We start from the raw sequence: 16,746 nt of genomic DNA on the forward strand, positions 1-16,746 counted from the left end.
GTATGAGAACAAAATCCATTTGAACATTGTACTAATACTTAAAACAGATCCCTTAAGTTTATCTATTTATTAGTTTTTTTGTAGATTTTAAAATTACATTTACAATTTAGATTTTATAAAAACAAATATTATAGAAAAAGAAGAAAAAACATAAAACACCTATTACACAAACATTAAATTAAAAACAATTTTTAAAAATATTTTAAAAAAATAAATAAAAAAATAAAAAAAAAAAAAAAAAAAAAAAAACTATTCAGAATGTTTGTCCGGAATCCTACTCGTATTGTACAGTACTCCCCAGAATGACATATTTCGGACAAAGTGATTATTTGAAAAAAAATATTTTTTACACAAATTTCATTTATATATGTTAGATCAAGGTTGTGAATATCAAGATTTTACGTATGATTGTTTTTTAGTTTGCAAGATCGAGATCGTAAGATTGGAAACGAAATCCTAAGGCTCCAAAAAATAAACATAATTTTAATTTATAATTTTAAAACATGAAAAATATTTCAAAATTTTAATTTTTTTGTTCAAAAGTTATAAAAACTTCAAAATATTAATAATAAGTTGCAACACAAGATAATAAACATTTAGGACGTGTTTGGCTTAGCTTTTAAAAGCTAAAAGTTCTTTTCCAAAAGGTTACAAAAAGTTAGGAAATCCTACTTTTTCAAAAAGTTGATTTTCCTTGTATTAAAACTCCAAAAGTTACTAGCTTACCAAACATCTTTTTGTTTTTTTCTTTTAAAAAAGAACTTTTGACTGTGAAAAGGTAAACCAAACACCCTCTTAAATTTATAAAGAATAAAAGACATAAGTTAGGTGAAAAAAAAATTATCTTTAAATATATATATATATATATATATCAAAGAAACGTGGGATCGGATGGGTTGTCGATCCGATGCAACTCGTTTTTTTATACTTTACATATCTAAGACCTCCATTTGAAATCAACGGCAACTGATGGTTGATTGACATCTTGAAAAATGTAGGATTTCTTGTTCGAAAAAATCTCTGACAAAGAAATTGTCAAATTGTGTTAAAATTGAAAACCTGGGTTCAATCGTTGTTCAGAACTTCAAGATTTCACCATGAATAAATCATATTCAGAACCTAACTACCAAACCTTCGCAGCCACACTTAAATCTTTTGCTGCAAAATCCAACATCAAATTGGGAAAATGTCTTCACAGCTCTGTAATCAAACTGGGTTTACAATCTTGTGTCATCGTCTCCAAATCACTGCTTAATATGTATGCAAAATGTAAGGCTCTTGACGATTGCCATATCCTTTTTAACCAGATAACCCATCCGGATGCTGTCACCTGGAACATTATGCTGTCTGGTTTAGCAGGCACTCGGGTTCATGATATTGAGGTGATGAAGTTGTACAAAACTATGAATTTGGTACAGCATTTTAAGCCGAGTTCAGTTACGGTTGCTATTGTTCTTCCTGTTTGTGTAAGGTTAAAGGGTTTGCGCTTAGGGAAGAGTATTCATTCGTACGTGATAAAGTCAGGACTAGAGTCGCAAACCCTTGTTGGAAATGCTCTTATTTCTCTCTATTTTAAGCTGGGGTGTGTTTCAGGTGATGCATACCAAGTGTTTGATGAAGTGTCTGAAAGAGACGTTGTATCTTGGAACGCCATGGTTGCAGGGTTGGTGGAGAATGGATTGTTTCTTGAAGCTTTTTCAATGTTTAGACAGATGATAGTGGAAGGAACATCGCCTAATTACGCTACAATAGCCAACATACTCCCTGTTTCTACATACCATTTTGGGAAAGAGATCCATTGTTACACAATACGAAGGGAAGAACTCTTTCTTGACATTTCTGTTGCGAATTCTCTTCTGGGTTTCTACTCAAAGATCCGACAAATGAAGGAAGCAGAGTCTCTCTTCAAAAGAATGCATTCAAAAGATTTGGTTTCTTGGAATTCCATGATTGCAGGTTACACCTCAAATGGTGAGTGGTTAAAATCTTTGGAATTCTTTCAAAACTTCAATTCTTTGAATTTAACAAAACCCGACTCTGTCACTTTCCTAACCCTTCTCTCTACTTGCACAAACTTACAGAATTTGAAGTTTGGGAAACAAATCCATGGCTATATAATCCGTCATTTTAATCTATACAACATGACATCAGTTAGTAATTCCTTAATAAACTTTTACTCAAAATGTGGCGATTTGGTATCTGCATTTCACACATTCTCATTGATTCAAACCAAAGACTTGATATCATGGAACTCGATTCTTCTAACACTTGCAGAAGGTCAGCTTGTTGTTGACTTTCTTGACCAGTTACATTCCATGTTCATGGAAGGTGTAAAACCCGACTCCATAACTATCATAACCACACTTCAACTTAGGGGTATGGTTAAAGAAGCTCATGGTTTTTCACTTAGATCTCATTTATTACTCAACAGTAAAGAACCTACACTTGGAAACGCATTGATCGATGCATATTCCAAAAGTGAAAACATGGAATACGCGTTAAAACTATTCAAAAACTTATCAACAAGAAACATCGTGACTTCCAATTCTCTGTTATCTGGTTATGTCAATAGTGGGTCCCACGAGGATGCGAGTATTATATTCAAGAGCATGACAGAAAGAGATTTAACCACTTGGAATTTGATGATTCGAGTATATGCTGAACATAGTTACAATGATGAAGCTGTAAATTTGCTTCATGAGTTACAAAATCATGAAATAAAACCAGATTCCATGACCATAATGAGCATACTTCCTGTTGTTAATCAAATAGCATCTATGGATATGGTGAAACAGTGTCATGGGTATGTGGTTAGAGCTTGTTTTCAAGATGTTCAACTTAAGGGAGCTTTGTTGGATTCATATTCAAAATGTGGAAGCATAAATTATGCATGTAAGATTTTTGAGACAAGTGTTTATAAAGATTTGGTTATGTTTACATCAATGGTTGGAGGGTATTCAATGCATGGAAAGGGGGAAGAAGCTCTTAGGGTTTACTTTCAAATGCTTGAAAATGGTGGAAAACCGGATCATGTTGTGATAACTTCGGTTCTTTCTGGTTGTAGTCACGCGGGCTTAGTTGACCAAGGTTTGAAAATCTTTGACTCTATAGATCATGTGCATGGATTACAACCAACAATGGAGCAATATGTTTGTGTGGTGGATCTTCTTGCAAGAAATGGTCGGATTAATGATGCGTATAGTTTTATTAAAAATATGGCGGTTGAACCGAATGCAAACGTGTGGGGCGCATTGTTGGGCGCGTGTAAGAATTATGATGATGTGGAAATGGGATGTGTTGTATCGGATCATCTTTTGGGAATTGAGGATAATAATATGGGGAATTATGTTGTGATGTCGAATATTTATGCTGCTAAAGATAAATGGGATGAAGTTTTGGAAATAAGGAAGTTGATGAAGAGAAAGGATTTGAAAAAACCCGCGGGTTGTAGTTGGATTGAAGTTGATGGGAGGAAAAATGTGTTTATAGCGGGAGATACTTCTCATCCGCTAAGAATGAGTATTCTTGACATGTTAGGGAACTTAGAGAAACAAGTCAAGGAGCGGTTCTAGTTATCGTAAAGGGTAATTTTGTCATTTGTCATTGTTTGCTATCTGAATTCTTCGTTAGAATTGCAAACCAAACAAATATACAAAAGAATTAAATTGAAACCTATTCCATAAAAATTTTCCCTTTTCAAAAGAAGCCCCATTTCAAAAAAAAAAAAAAAAAAAAAAAAGTAACATGCATACTTAGTTTGGAGTAAAAAAATTTAAGAGTAATGTATATTTCGGTTTTAAAATGTTCTCTTTTTTTTTGTAATTTTGGTTTTTATTTAAGATTTTTATAACATTTTTGGCCATGGATATGTAGAAATATAATCATTGTTTTTGACATATAGACCAAAAACGTTACATAAAACTGAATGAAAAGGCCAAAATTGTAAAAGAAAAAAAAAATCATTTTAAAAATAATAATAATTAGGAAAAATGTAGTTTACTTCTTTTTTTTTTTTTTTTAAAAACCTAGTGCAAAATAGAAAGGGAAAAAGGCAGAGATTTGACTTTTGAGGCTCATTTGTACGTTTTTGCACACAGATCAAGAATACCGTTGAATCATCTTTTCCGGTGTCGCGAAGGTTCATCGGATCTTCCGATTTGCACATCTTCAAGATTTAACACAAACCATTCTTCCTACCCAATTCTCACTTTCAATCACCTCTTCCTATTGGGAATCATCATCGGTAGGGTTTTGTAGTTCGATTAAATCATGGAGGAAACAGAGGGAGGTCTAAGCTTTGATTTCGAAGAACCTACCGCATCTTTAGCCGCAATCCACCAATCCGCTGATCGTAATAGTAATAATGATAATAACGCATCATCCGCTTCTGCAGTGAACGTGAACTCAACATCCGGCGACAACCCAGCTTCAAATTTTCCCGGACGGAGGAGCTACCGTCAGACCGTATGTCGCCACTGGCTCCGCGGTCTTTGTATGAAAGGCGAGGCCTGCGGATTCCTCCATCAATATGACAAATCAAGAATGCCGATATGTCGATTCTTCCGGTTGTACGGAGAGTGCCGACAACAGGACTGCGTTTATAAACACACCACCGAAGATATCAAAGAGTGTAACATGTAATTTTTCTTTCTTCATCTTCGATTCGTCTTTTTCCCCCTTGATTCCATACTTCCTGTTTTTGCTGACACGTAAATTGAAATACACAGGTACAAATTAGGGTTTTGTCCCAATGGTCCTGATTGTCGATACAGACATGCAAAACTACCCGGACCTCCTCCTCCAGTCCAAGACGTACTCCAAAAGGTCCAATTAAATTCCAGTCATGGGAATCCCAATAGGTTTTTCCAGAATCGGAATTCCAACCACTCTCAGCAATCCGAAAAATCCCAATTTCCACAAGGGGTAAATAGTGTCAATCAATTCATCATACCTACCTCAACAGATTCTTCTACATTTAGCCAGACAGCTTAATTTCATGTCCAATTGAATGGCAAACAGAAGTGAGTGTTCAGAGATCTAAGTTTTTCATTTAGGTATTGTGAATCACTATCTTGTATATAGTTTGTTTTGATATCACAACAGTTGCTGTTTACACACAATTCTATATTGTTTTATAATCCTTAAGGATGTTAGTCTTCAACATATTTTGATAATTATCAGTTATCATCCTGTCTATGGATGTGTTGTGCTAATGAAAAACGGGTCAGAGTCAATCATGTCAAAATCAAACGTCTTAAAGTTGATTAATGAAGCAGTTAGGTTAAACGTGTGTGAACTTTTTGTAAATGTTCTGCAGTTTGAGCTGCCTCTGAACCTTATCACTTGCAAAACACTCACAAAATTAAGCTTAGTTGGGTTTGATAATGTTTGGCAAGATTTTATTTTTCCATCTGTAATCATACATCCTCGTATGAAAACCAGCTTTTGTCAACGCATTCAGACTCATCAATGGTTGCCCAATGCTTGAAAGTTTATCTCTGGTAATAAATGTTCGAAATGAGAAGAAGAAGACTGCAACTTCAACATCCCTACTTTGAAGAGACTACAACTAACAAGTGGCTACATTTCTATCTACAAGTTGTTTTGAATGTCCCTAATCTTGAATACCTTGGTGTTAGTGGGGTTTTCTACTCACTTTTTGTGATGGAAGATTTGTCATCATTGGTTGTGGCAACTGTTGGTTTTTTATCATGGTGAAGTAAGATTTAATCATCTAATGGTTTTGATCTTCTAAAAGGAATAAGTGGAGCTAAATCACTTTCATGGTCCATTCCATTTCTTGATGTTAGACACCTTTAAAAAACTTCAGTGTATTAGTTTGTCCTTTTTCTTAGAAGACTTTTTAATTAAGAGCATGCCATGTGCAACTTTTAAATTAGGTAAAATGACTTTAAAATGTAACGAAGTTCTCAAAATGTACAAAAATAGACCATTGTTTTTTTTAGTACACAAAATAAGTTAAAGTATTTTTTTACATAGAATATCAACGAAATACACATTTGTTCAAATAAAACCTTGTGGTAACCGGATACCTCAGGCAATTGGAAAAATGTTTAAAAAGGTAACGAAGTTTCCAAAATGTTTAAAAAATATCATTGTTTTTTTAGTACAAAAAATATCATTAAAGCATATAATTTGTAACAGAATATCAACGAAGTATACATTTTAGTACAAAAAATATCATTGAAGTTTCCAAAATATTCAAAAAAATATCATTGTTATTTTTTCAGAACACTTTTTGTTAACTTCGTTGTTTCTAAATTATCTAGAACATGGTCATCGGAGATCATTATACTCACTTTCATCCCTTCGCTCAATTAGTTTTCATCTAAATACAATCATAGAAAAACACATAACTAGGAATCCATAAATTATAATGCAAATCGTTCAAGTGTTCTAACACATATGCTTATCTCTCTACTTTGACTACAAATCATCATCAAATCAGCCACATGATGTAGACTGTAGAGTGTTCCTGACCATTCATCTCTAACTGGTCCCGAAAAATTAAACGCAACTCATACTTCTACATCCACATTTAGGGAACCATTTCAGAGCAGCGAAGCTAGAACTAGGAAGAGATAGATGTATGCATTTGAGCATGAAAAGAACAGAACACTTCACCAAAAGATATCACATGGCAAAAACGGAATTTTAAATAAATACACACGGTTTTATAGGATTCTTTTTATTAGAAGAGAAGTGAGGGGATATGAAAAGAAACATCCAAATAAAAAACGATTACGATTTTTTTTCCTTGATTATCGACTACAAAATCTTTTTCAAAGTTATCATTTTGTTAGAATATAAATATTAACTAAAATTAAAATATATTCCATCGACCCGTTCTGCCACCGAGTCATCGTCTGAAAATACCCCCAGTCGCCTTCTGCCACCACCGAGTTACCATCTATCGCCTCACTCGCCGTAAGCATTTTTCTTCTCTGTTGCGTCAGTCATGCATTCTTAAAGTGTCTAATGTTTTTGCATCTGGATTATTCGTAGTTAATGTTCGTTTCGCGTTCTTAGTCAACGTTCAGTGCGTTGTACATTCAGTTCGTGCTTCCTTGTTTTTCTTGATATATATATTCCTACCATATTTTGAGTTCGTTTATCAACGACGTTTTACTTTCACACTTACTTTTTCCTTAAAATTGATATGGATTTTTTTTTTTTTTTGCCTATTTTAATACAATATGTTTGTAATTACCAAGAACTTTAAAACAGCCATTTAGATGTGAAATTCGAATTTACTCTTAGAATGATTCTTGTTTTCATTCATTAATCACTAGTTTCTCGTTTTGTTGATATTGAAGGATGTATTGAAGTCGCCTCTTCCCAAATTTCCCAATTTGAAGCACTTGGAATTGAAGGGTTCTTTTGGTTCCCCATGGTTGCTAGTCTTCCAACATCTTGATAGCTCTTCCCAGTTGCAGCATTTAAGTTTTCAAGAGGTGATTGTACTTTTTTCTAAGTTTTGACATGTCTTATTCGATGCTTAATTAGTTTTTTTTCCACGCATAACATTTAGTTCTCTATCTGGTTTTGTGATAAAACAAAAGCCGGAAGGATCTTGCTGGATTGAGCCGCAGTCAGTTCCACCTTGGATGCTTACGAAGCTTAGAAGCTTGAAAATTACAAGATGTAAGGGGCGTAATTGTGATTTAAGGTTCATAGAATACATGTTGGGAAATGCGGAGGTTTTGAAGAATCTAACAATCACATGTGAAAGCTTGCTCATGAGGGATAACACAGCAAATACATGCATTGCTACGGAGGCTTTTGAACCTCTTTTTATTCCACTTTCCGGTTAAAATTCCTCCAAGTTTAAATTTTTTTTTATTGCTCATAGGAAATTAATATCAAAAACTGAAGGGTCAAAATTACAATCCATGTCCATTCAATTGATGTTAGAATTAAACAGAAATCATGTAACACGTGCTTGGGATGTTGGTTAAATTGTCTTTCATTTTGTTCTATTGTTCTAAATTAACTATTTATCCTACAGAAAATTGCGAAAATGTCCGGTTGTCAACTTTTTTGTGGTTTTGATAAAAAAAAAAAAGTTTATTAAACTACAACTGTGTTTTAGCTTCTTGCTAGTGGTTTATTATAAAATTTCAACGGTTTAAAAATATAACGTCAATTATGTTAAAAAAATATATAATGACATGTTATATGGTTATGGTTCATGTGTTTGTCTAAAGATTGCAGTGGAAGTCCAAGTTCTTTTTTACATTTCCGTCCACAAGCTTGGCAATTGTTGCAGTTTTGGCCCCAATGGTTTCATTATATTCTGGATGACCTAAATGTACATAGAAATTAATATAGGTAGATTGATCACGAATAATAAAAATATCAAAACGAAACCACAAAGACAATAATTGCAACAAAATCATATAACTTTGACTCAACCTTGTTTCAACTATACCACAGCGCCAAAATAATAATTACTCTTAATCATCTAATTTATTGTAGAAATGAGACCACTTCCTAATAAACTGAATCTCACAACAACCCAAAGCACTTGGAAACTTCATAAACTGTTCACACAAACGCATTTCATCCGGTGGGGGCCATATTTCTGAAATGATAGTTAGTGTCTTCAAAACATTTGCATTCGCCAACAAGTATTCTATCAACTTTATATCGCACTCTCGCCTCTTGAAACTTATAAATTTCATGCTTTTAAGCTTCAAAAGCACACATGTAGTGGTGAGTGTTTTGCAAGTAAACAGACTAAGTGGCAATTCACGTATGATAACTTGTATGTCAAGCTTACATACGTTTAGCTTAACTGCTTCATTAATCCACTTTGGTACGTTTGTGTTTCCAATCAAAGATTCAGAACAGTGTAATCGGAATAATTTAACTTGGGATGTTTTACAAAGCTTCAACACCCGATCTACGAAACTCAAAAACGTATCAGAATCAGGGATGTGGTCAATGTAATGGAAGTCAAAGCTATGGACCAATGTCCAGCAGGATTTCCATCTTTTGGATAAGATGCTTGTTTCCACTGCTGATTTTGTAGGCATTGAAGAGAGTATGTGTGCAAGAAGCACATCTGGCAAAAGGCTAAGCCTATCAACATTCGCACTTCTGGAACTCATTTTTTAGCTAGCCTCTTCACTTACTGAGATTTTGAGCAAACAAATTTCAGAATCATCTCAAAATGTATATTGTTATATATGATGTCAAATTTGATCCTTTTCATTTGTAAGTAAACTGTTGTTTAATGACGTATTCCTATTTAAACTTAATTTGGGGTTTCATGGTGGAAACCTGTTAATGAAGAAGTCTCGCCTACAAAGATGAACAGATTGAAGTAAAAATAGACAAATGTCGAACAATTATAGTTTAGGATTTGAAACTGTATCTAGAAACTGGAATTGTTTGAGTTTGAATCAACAATTTAAAGATTTTTCATAGAATTATTTGGTACTTGACGTTTTTATGAATTAGACACTTCCAATAAGAAAATTTGAAAATGCAGAACGTTTGAGAATAACATATTCTTGTTTAAGCGTATATAAACCTGCAAAAGATGAACATCTATTAATCAAAATCCATTAAGGAAGTGGAATCGCTTACATAGATTCGTGTAACCACTTGGGTTGTGGTGACTTGGTAAGGCATGTAGAAGATATGGTGGATAACCTATTGACTCATGTTCAAATCCTGGCACCACTCAGCCCTTGTGGCCATGGAGGTTCGCCTGCAGTGACTCCAGGGCATAAGGCAAAGCTTTATGTTTGCAGCGGGGGATTAGTTGGTGCGCGAAAGCTGGCCCGAAAACCCTCGTTAGGGAAGTTCCCTTTCCAAAAAAAAATAATAATTAGCTTATGAAGGATCCAATAGCGGTGCTGGAACGCTCAAAGCTCAAAAGCCCTAATTCAAAAACTAATCAGGGTTTTACCAATAAACGAAAAAATAGCCAAAAAAAAAAACAAAAAACAAAAAAAAAAACAAACAAAAAAAACAGACGAAAAAGATGTAGCTTCGTTTTCTCTTTATATTTTTGGCGGTTAAAAAAAAAAAAAAAAAAAAAAAGACCACTACATTTTCATATTTTTATATGAAAAAAATATATTTTTATCTGTTTATTCAGAAAAAGCTATTATATTTCTAAAATCTTTGAAAAAAAATAATAATGTCTAAAATATTTTCAAAACTTCTTTTAGAATTCAACGTAATTTAATCACTAGATATGAAAATGGTTATGTTTCTTTTACTAAATTCAAAACCAAACCCTAAATTATGCAGTACAAAACCACCAGTTTTTTGTTTGGTTTATCACTTTGGTTTTCCTTTCTCATAAATTTAGCATTTTGACTTAAAAGAAATTTTGCTTTGAAATTCTCACTTCAGAAATACTAATCAAGTTTTTTTTTTTTTCTCGTTTTTATTTTATTAACGATATATATTACTACAAGAATATTATAATTGAAAAGTTTTATAGTAAGATGAATATAAGATATAATGTTCTTTATATAATTTTATACTATATAACTAGATTAAATCTCTACTCCTACATTTTAGGTTTCCTTTTTAAATTGACAAAATTTTCATTTAGATCTCATCATCTCGGATGTCAAGAGGAAACATCTATTATTAACAAACAATCATTGCAAATAAATTTGGGAATTACCACACACGAATATGTGAATCAAATTAAAAAGATAAAAAGTGAACGTAACTTGTTGTTGGCCTATGGTGACACATGAAAAAGAGAAATATGTTGCGTTTTAAAAATGATAAATGATTAATGGGATAATATCTTTTGAGTTTTGGAAGTGTACATGCTTTACATTTGATAAAAAAAAAAAAAAACAGTTTGACATACTACTTTTAATCAAAACTAGATGGGGAGCCCCGCGTTGCGGGGATGGACCTAGACAGCTCCGATCATTTTGGTCACTTTGTGCTTGTTATCGATAGAAAGGATCACATAATAATTTCGTTGTCTTATTTAGATATTCTTGCATGTACAATTTCTTTGCGGAACGTGATGGCTTCACTATGAATTCTGTACAAAATATTAATATGGGCTTACATATTGCTATTATCTGGAAAAAAATATATATATAACTATGTTGTTATTATGGGTTTACATATTACTATTAGACGTGAAAAATGTAAGTATGTTGCTATTATGAATTAAAATAGTCTAAGTTTACGGGAAAAAATGCTTACTAAATTTGGAACTTGGGTCGAAACTTCAACACAACAAAATTTTGAATAACATGATAAATATGGTTCGGGTAAGAAGGTATTAAATCATAAGTAGAAGAAGAGGCTGAAATGTTTTAGAGCATCAAGTTCATTTCACCACTTCTCAATATAACAGCTAACCAACACCAAATTGATTCAAAATTTGATACATTTTCTTCTATTCCTGGACCATTTGTATGGATCTTTTGTAGTCTAGTTTTGGTATTTCCATTTTCATTTCAGAAGCTCGAGAATAACCATCTTGCTAAGAAAAGTTATGAAATGATTAAATGTAAGAGGTAGTATTGTTTATATGATAAATATAATATTAAATTGATAAGATAAAAAATAACTGATATTATCCTGAAGGTCATTAATCCGATTGTTCATTGAATGAAGAATGGTGTAGGTGGTCGCATCATATGAATTGGATCGAGGAGTGATGAATGCATTAGGCTCTAAGTGTTCATCTATTGATGTGTATTTCTGAAAAAATTGAATTTTATTAATATAATAATAGTGTGCAGGGGCAATATGGTTCTAAAACTGTAAATAAATTAATATTATTAATATAAAAAGTGTGCAGGGGCAATATGATCCTAAAAATGCAAATATTTATTTTCTTAATATTAAAACAGTGTGGAGGGGCAAAAGTGTCAAAATGACAATGCAACCCCTTAACTAAGATGTTTCTTAATATTAAATCAGCTTTGGTGAAGCAGACAATGAGTTGTTGCAGGAAGTCATAAAATTAGGTGAATATCCCTAATGTTAATAAAATTGGTATCTGATTATCTTATATACGATAAACATAATATGTTATTTGAAAGAAGACAATATTTTAATCATTTTAAAAAAACATACTGTATAAAAATCTATCACGTAAAAAAAAAAAAAAAAAACGAATTTCTTATTTAAGTTATAGAAAAATGGCCTTATCAAAACAACATATGAAAATCAAATGTTTTCCTTAAAAACAACTATTTATTTCATTAGTTATTCAAATAATTCAAAATTATTAAATATTGAAACGACTACTCTTTTAATTGTTATAATTTAAAATTGAAGTATAGGTATATTCAATTATTTCTGTATTTCATTACCATCTATTTTTAGCTAATTATCTAGCAGGATATTGGTTTCTCTGCATTGACATTGAAGCTATTAACATGAGGTGTACAGAGATATGTTGGACAACAAATTAAACCATATAATAAGATTTTTTTTATTTCTTATATAAGAGTATAACCATGAATCCATATAATTTTCTTTCTTATATATTTTCTTGGACTTATAAGGAAGATATAGATCGAGAGTATAGTAAAAAAACATTAGTGCAAAAAAAGCAACTTACTTGATATTGTAGGGCAGTTTCGCATCCTTCCATGATATCGTTCAGTAATGGAATATTTTCATTTTCACTCTTTAAACATTGATAAATAAAAAAAAAAAAATTGTTATGGTCACAAAAAATTCACTATTATACATTTGTAACTTAAACATAGCAAAATTCAAGTCAAAGATGGCAGTTGCCTACATTTATCGTAATAATCAATCTGTGAAATCATTTAAACAAATCTTAAACCTCACCTTTTATTGCTTGTACACGTCAATAATTAGTTAAAAAAATTTTGTTTTTCTGCAGCAAATGGGTTGTTTGAATGAGAGCATATGACCATCTTACTCTTCTTTTCAAAAGAGGTAGTGCTAAAGTTAGTGTTTGTTTTGCTGCATTAATTCATTGCTTTGATCCAACATGTACTTTGATTCTGTTTAACACCAATGTAAAGTTTTTCAAAAAAATTAAAGTTTCAATAATCAAAACGAAGCAGATAAATAACAAACTTCATTTATTTTATTGATATATATATATATATATATATATATATATATATATATATATATATATATAGATGTATTTCAACAACAACTAATTAATACTATATATCCATATAGGAGTCTGACCTTGGCACTTGCCCCTGAAGTTTTCATATAATTGTCAGGAGTAAAATTGTAAAAATAGCTCAAGACATATATGCTAATGTCATCTAAGTGAAGCATGATATATCCATCCACTGCAGCAATGCATTCAGATGAAGTCACCCACTTTTGAGAAGGAGATGGAAGTCAATTAAAGACTTTTGTAGAAAGGTGTTTGGTAAGATGCAACATAGATCCTTTCTCTTGTTAATTCCATTACGGAAAATCTGAAACACAAATTAGTGAAATCATTATATGCAAAGACAGACACAAATTTCTAAAATCATAACTTTGGTGTGAATTCAAATTGTAGATGTTACCTAATTATGGTTGCTTTGGTAATCCCTGTAAGGAAGGCTGAAACACAAATTTGTAAAATCATTATATGCAAAGCATACCCTGCTAACATAACTGTAAGCACAGGGAACTATCCCTTCTTTAAAAACCTTTCATTCGGTGATATATACACTCTGAAAAAATAAAATAATAAAATTTAATTTATAGATATTAAATATTAACATATATAGTTAGACTTGAAATTATAATTACTGACTCCGTAAGGTACCACAAATATTGATAACAAAAATCATTATAATGTAACATACCTTTTTATTCTTCGTTTGGTTGTGTTAGGAAGACATTCATCTCTTTGAGATATATTTTTTCAGATGCCTTTGATCCCTAATTGTCGAGCACAAGCAAGGTATCAATTTATGGAAACAAAATCGATTGTATGATATGCCAATGTAGATGCAATTTAAAATCATAGTTTTCAAAAGGACTCAATGTTAGGCGAGAAATTATTATACCTGGACATTTATCCTGGCAGTAGACTCCTCATCACGTCCATCAGCAAACCACTTTCCGAATCTCTTCTCTGATTTTTTTTAAAGATCGGTTAGTTGATGTGTAGATTCTTAAAAACACAGGTTCGTCATTTTTCTTGTTGCTTTTGGGTTTGTCGGAGAAGCATCTGCAAAATTTAGGGATTGAAAATTACGGGTATAAATCATCCAAACCGAGATAGAAAGTAAAGTTTAGAGAACAAAAAACATTCCTATTGTAAGAAAGACAATTCATTAGTTTGAGAATATGGTCGGTGGACATCTGAAAAAAAAGGTTATTGAAATAAAATACCAGTGTTGGTAAAATCAGAAGCCTTGAATGTAGGTGTCCGTAATAAGAAAACGTGTAAATTTGTAAACCTCTACCAAAAAAAGATAAGCAACAATAATGAAAAGATATCCATTCTAACTGAGCATGTTCAACAACTATTCAGATTCAACCTGCCAATGAAACCCAAAGTTATCATCAAAAACTCGAAAGTGAAAGTTTTATAAACCCCAAAAATGAAACAATTTCGAACTAAGTCCCTCCGATTTCAAGAAAAAGTGTACAATACAAATAAGAAATTAATGAATTGTACTATTAAGATTTCAACTTTATCATTTCTATGGCTTATATGCACTGACCTTGGTGAAGTAGACCCACGTCTCCACCACAAGTCATTAGGTCATTTAGTTGGCTTACTACTGCAATACAAACAACATAAAAATAAGTGAAAACTCTATTTTATAATATACATATAATGTTAAATCTATGCGAACCATCTATAGCACCCTAATCCAACTTACACCCTAACATCAATAATCTTGTTTTACAAATCTGTACAGGTGGCAAAGGGGCACGAAATTGATAATCCCATGCAAGTTTGAAATGAATGTTTAACAGCTTATGAATCTTGATGTTGTTCTTGTTACAAGAAATTCATTAAGTTAGAATCAGAATCGATTATCAAGAACGTGGATATTGTATAAGAATAGAAGATTGTAGAAACTAAAAAAGAAAGATTTATTAGGAGACATAATGTTTGAAGTTTAGTCATTTGTGATGAGTAACACCATTATACCAACAAACAGCAAACAATTTGAACATAATGCTTGTTGTCGATGTAAATTCAAAAGGTTAGGGCTTTGATTATGAAGAGAAACGAATCTTTAAGAATAATCAAACCTAGAAAGATCTCCATCGATAGATACACAGTTTAGATACCCATTGGCAACGAAACAATGGATTGGAATGGAATTCAATTACAATCCATCCAAACCCCACCTAAACAATGGTCAGCACCATCTCCATCGATAGCTGCCGTCGAACTTTTTTGTTGTCGTGTCCACACAGCAACACAAAGGAAATAACAGACATGACCAGGGTATAAATCGTCCTCGAAGAGAACTCACCGTCGATCGGTTGTGGCAAATGATGAGAGATGTTGGATGTCGTTTTGTGCCAGAAAACGATGGGTGGGTTGTGGCAGCGAAAATCAGTTATATCTAATTCCATATTAAAAAAAAACCGGAAAAATTAGGGCTCAAATGTGAGTGGATAATTGGAATGAGAATATGTGACGCTACCTCACAATTGTCGTTCCTAGGGTCTCGGTCGATTGCAAAGAAAGGGGGAAGGAAAGGTGGAAAGAGGCGAACCTGATAAGAGAGGCGGTGGGAACTGGGAAGGCTATGCAAGAAGTCGACGGTTGTTGCTGACGAATCTTCTGGCCTTTGAGCCGACGGTTGTTGCTGACGAATCTTCTGGCCTTTGAGCGGTGGTAAAGTGAGGAAGAAACCAGGAGTGTCATCTATAGATCACATACACACAAGTATTTGGGTTACTATGAAACAAACCTGTACACCAACGGGAAATAAGGAAGCGTAGGGGTGGCGGACGCCGGTTCCGGTAGAGATGAATTTAGGGTTTCTAGTGACTGCAGAGAGCGAGGTGAGAGAAGGATAATCTGGAAGAATCAAGATGAGACGGTGGATGGTTGAGGATTAAACCTGAGGAACATATACGGTTGGGTTGAGGAGGTTAAAGAAGACGCAAGAAAGGAACTAACGAATGACAACCGCTTAAGGCAGTGGAGGATAGTGGCGGTGGGAATGAAAGGTTCGGGAAGTATCGGGAGTAAATCCCAATTTGGGGCGGTGGATATCGAGACTAACCAAACTCACGTCAACTAACCAACCCAAAGAACAGTACCCTAGACTAACCAAACTCACGTCAGTTACTGTTCTTAAGAATTGTCCAAGTTTAATATGTATAAATAATGTCATGAAGCTGAAATAGTTAACTAGCATAACATTAAACATTAATGGGAAATCTGCGAAAAAGTCTCAATATTTTAGGTCAGTTTACGATTTAATTCCAAATTAAATTTTGTTTACAAAAAGGATATATTACCGGCTAAAACTTCGGATTAACCCTTCGTGGCCGGTTTCACAGATTTAGCCGGTATCTCGTCTTTTTTCGTTAATTAATCCAAATTTTGGGGCTTTTTCATTAATTAATCAAAATTTTAGAGTTTTTTCATTATTTATTACCAATAAATCAAAATATTGGACTTTTCTAGAAGATTACCTTTAAACTAATACATATTATATGATCTAATTTAATATGTACTATTCTATGTCTTCTTTCTTATGCTATTCTAGGCTCACTGTGTGTTTTTATCGGTGTCATCAAACCCAACAA

At 32.8% G+C, this 16,746-nt stretch overlaps 3 protein-coding genes and 2 pseudogenes across 18 annotated transcripts; 3 read left to right on the forward strand and 2 right to left on the reverse strand.

Annotated features, from left to right (window-relative positions):
* Positions 1-922: 922 nt before the first annotated feature.
* On the forward strand, positions 923-4,271 carry SLG1 (Tetratricopeptide repeat (TPR)-like superfamily protein). The gene is made up of 2 exons (XM_078989676.1): positions 923-3,584; positions 4,098-4,271. Exon 1 carries the CDS (start codon positions 1,098-1,100, stop codon positions 3,570-3,572), a length of 2,475 nt encoding a protein of 824 aa, XP_078845802.1. The 5' UTR covers positions 923-1,097; the 3' UTR covers positions 3,573-3,584; positions 4,098-4,271.
* Positions 4,270-4,992, forward strand: LOC145039460 (30-kDa cleavage and polyadenylation specificity factor 30 pseudogene; annotated as a pseudogene).
* Positions 4,988-7,997, forward strand: LOC145039461 (F-box protein At4g22280-like; annotated as a pseudogene).
* Positions 7,998-8,477: 480 nt separating this feature from the next.
* On the reverse strand, positions 8,478-9,134 carry LOC145039462 (FBD-associated F-box protein At5g56370-like). The gene has a single exon (XM_078987519.1). The coding sequence runs from the start codon at positions 9,132-9,134 to the stop codon at positions 8,478-8,480; it is 657 nt and encodes a 218-aa protein (XP_078843645.1).
* Positions 9,135-9,323: 189 nt separating this feature from the next.
* LOC145041558 (uncharacterized) lies at positions 9,324-16,237 on the reverse strand. Of its 16 annotated transcripts, none has more exons than XR_013680274.1 (10): positions 15,702-16,237; positions 14,688-14,747; positions 14,353-14,501; positions 14,025-14,188; positions 13,821-13,896; positions 13,536-13,685; positions 13,201-13,442; positions 12,826-13,004; positions 12,590-12,658; positions 9,324-9,838 (listed from the first exon to the last, which is right to left on the reverse strand). XR_013680274.1 is itself a non-coding variant. In XM_078989677.1 (10 exons), the coding sequence occupies exons 7-10, from the start codon at positions 13,294-13,296 to the stop codon at positions 11,475-11,477; spliced, it is 324 nt and encodes a 107-aa protein (XP_078845803.1). In that variant the 5' UTR covers positions 13,297-13,442; positions 13,536-13,685; positions 13,821-13,896; positions 14,025-14,188; positions 14,353-14,501; positions 14,688-14,747; positions 15,702-16,235; the 3' UTR covers positions 11,242-11,474. The 16 variants fall into 16 exon arrangements, 1 of the variants encoding a protein (XP_078845803.1); XR_013680285.1 differs by lacking the exon at positions 12,826-13,004 and having other exon boundaries at positions 13,536-13,572; positions 13,662-13,685; positions 15,702-16,234; XR_013680275.1 differs by lacking the exon at positions 12,826-13,004 and adding an exon at positions 15,456-15,548 and having other exon boundaries at positions 15,702-16,234.
* Between the last annotated feature and the right edge of the window lie 509 nt (positions 16,238-16,746).

The sequence above is a fragment of the Lactuca saligna genome, chromosome 4 (assembly GCF_052625555.1).
Source record: "Lactuca saligna cultivar CGN05327 chromosome 4, ASM5262555v1, whole genome shotgun sequence".
NCBI lineage: Eukaryota > Viridiplantae > Streptophyta > Magnoliopsida > Asterales > Asteraceae > Lactuca > Lactuca saligna.

Coding starts and splice junctions, on each gene's coding strand:
- LOC145041558 (XM_078989677.1), bottom strand. CDS start 13,296: ATGCTTCACTTAGATGACATTAGCATATATGTCTTGAGCTATTTTTAC. Junction 12,659..13,200: donor CTTCAGGGGCAAGTGCCAAG/GTCAGACTCCTA, acceptor CAATGTTTAAAG/AGTGAAAATGAAAATATTCC. Junction 11,722..12,589: donor AAACTGCCCTACAATATCAA/GTAAGTTGCTTT, acceptor CAATTTTTTCAG/AAATACACATCAATAGATGA.
- SLG1 (XM_078989676.1), top strand. CDS start 1,098: ATGAATAAATCATATTCAGAACCTAACTACCAAACCTTCGCAGCCACA.
- LOC145039462 (XM_078987519.1), bottom strand. CDS start 9,134: ATGAGTTCCAGAAGTGCGAATGTTGATAGGCTTAGCCTTTTGCCAGAT.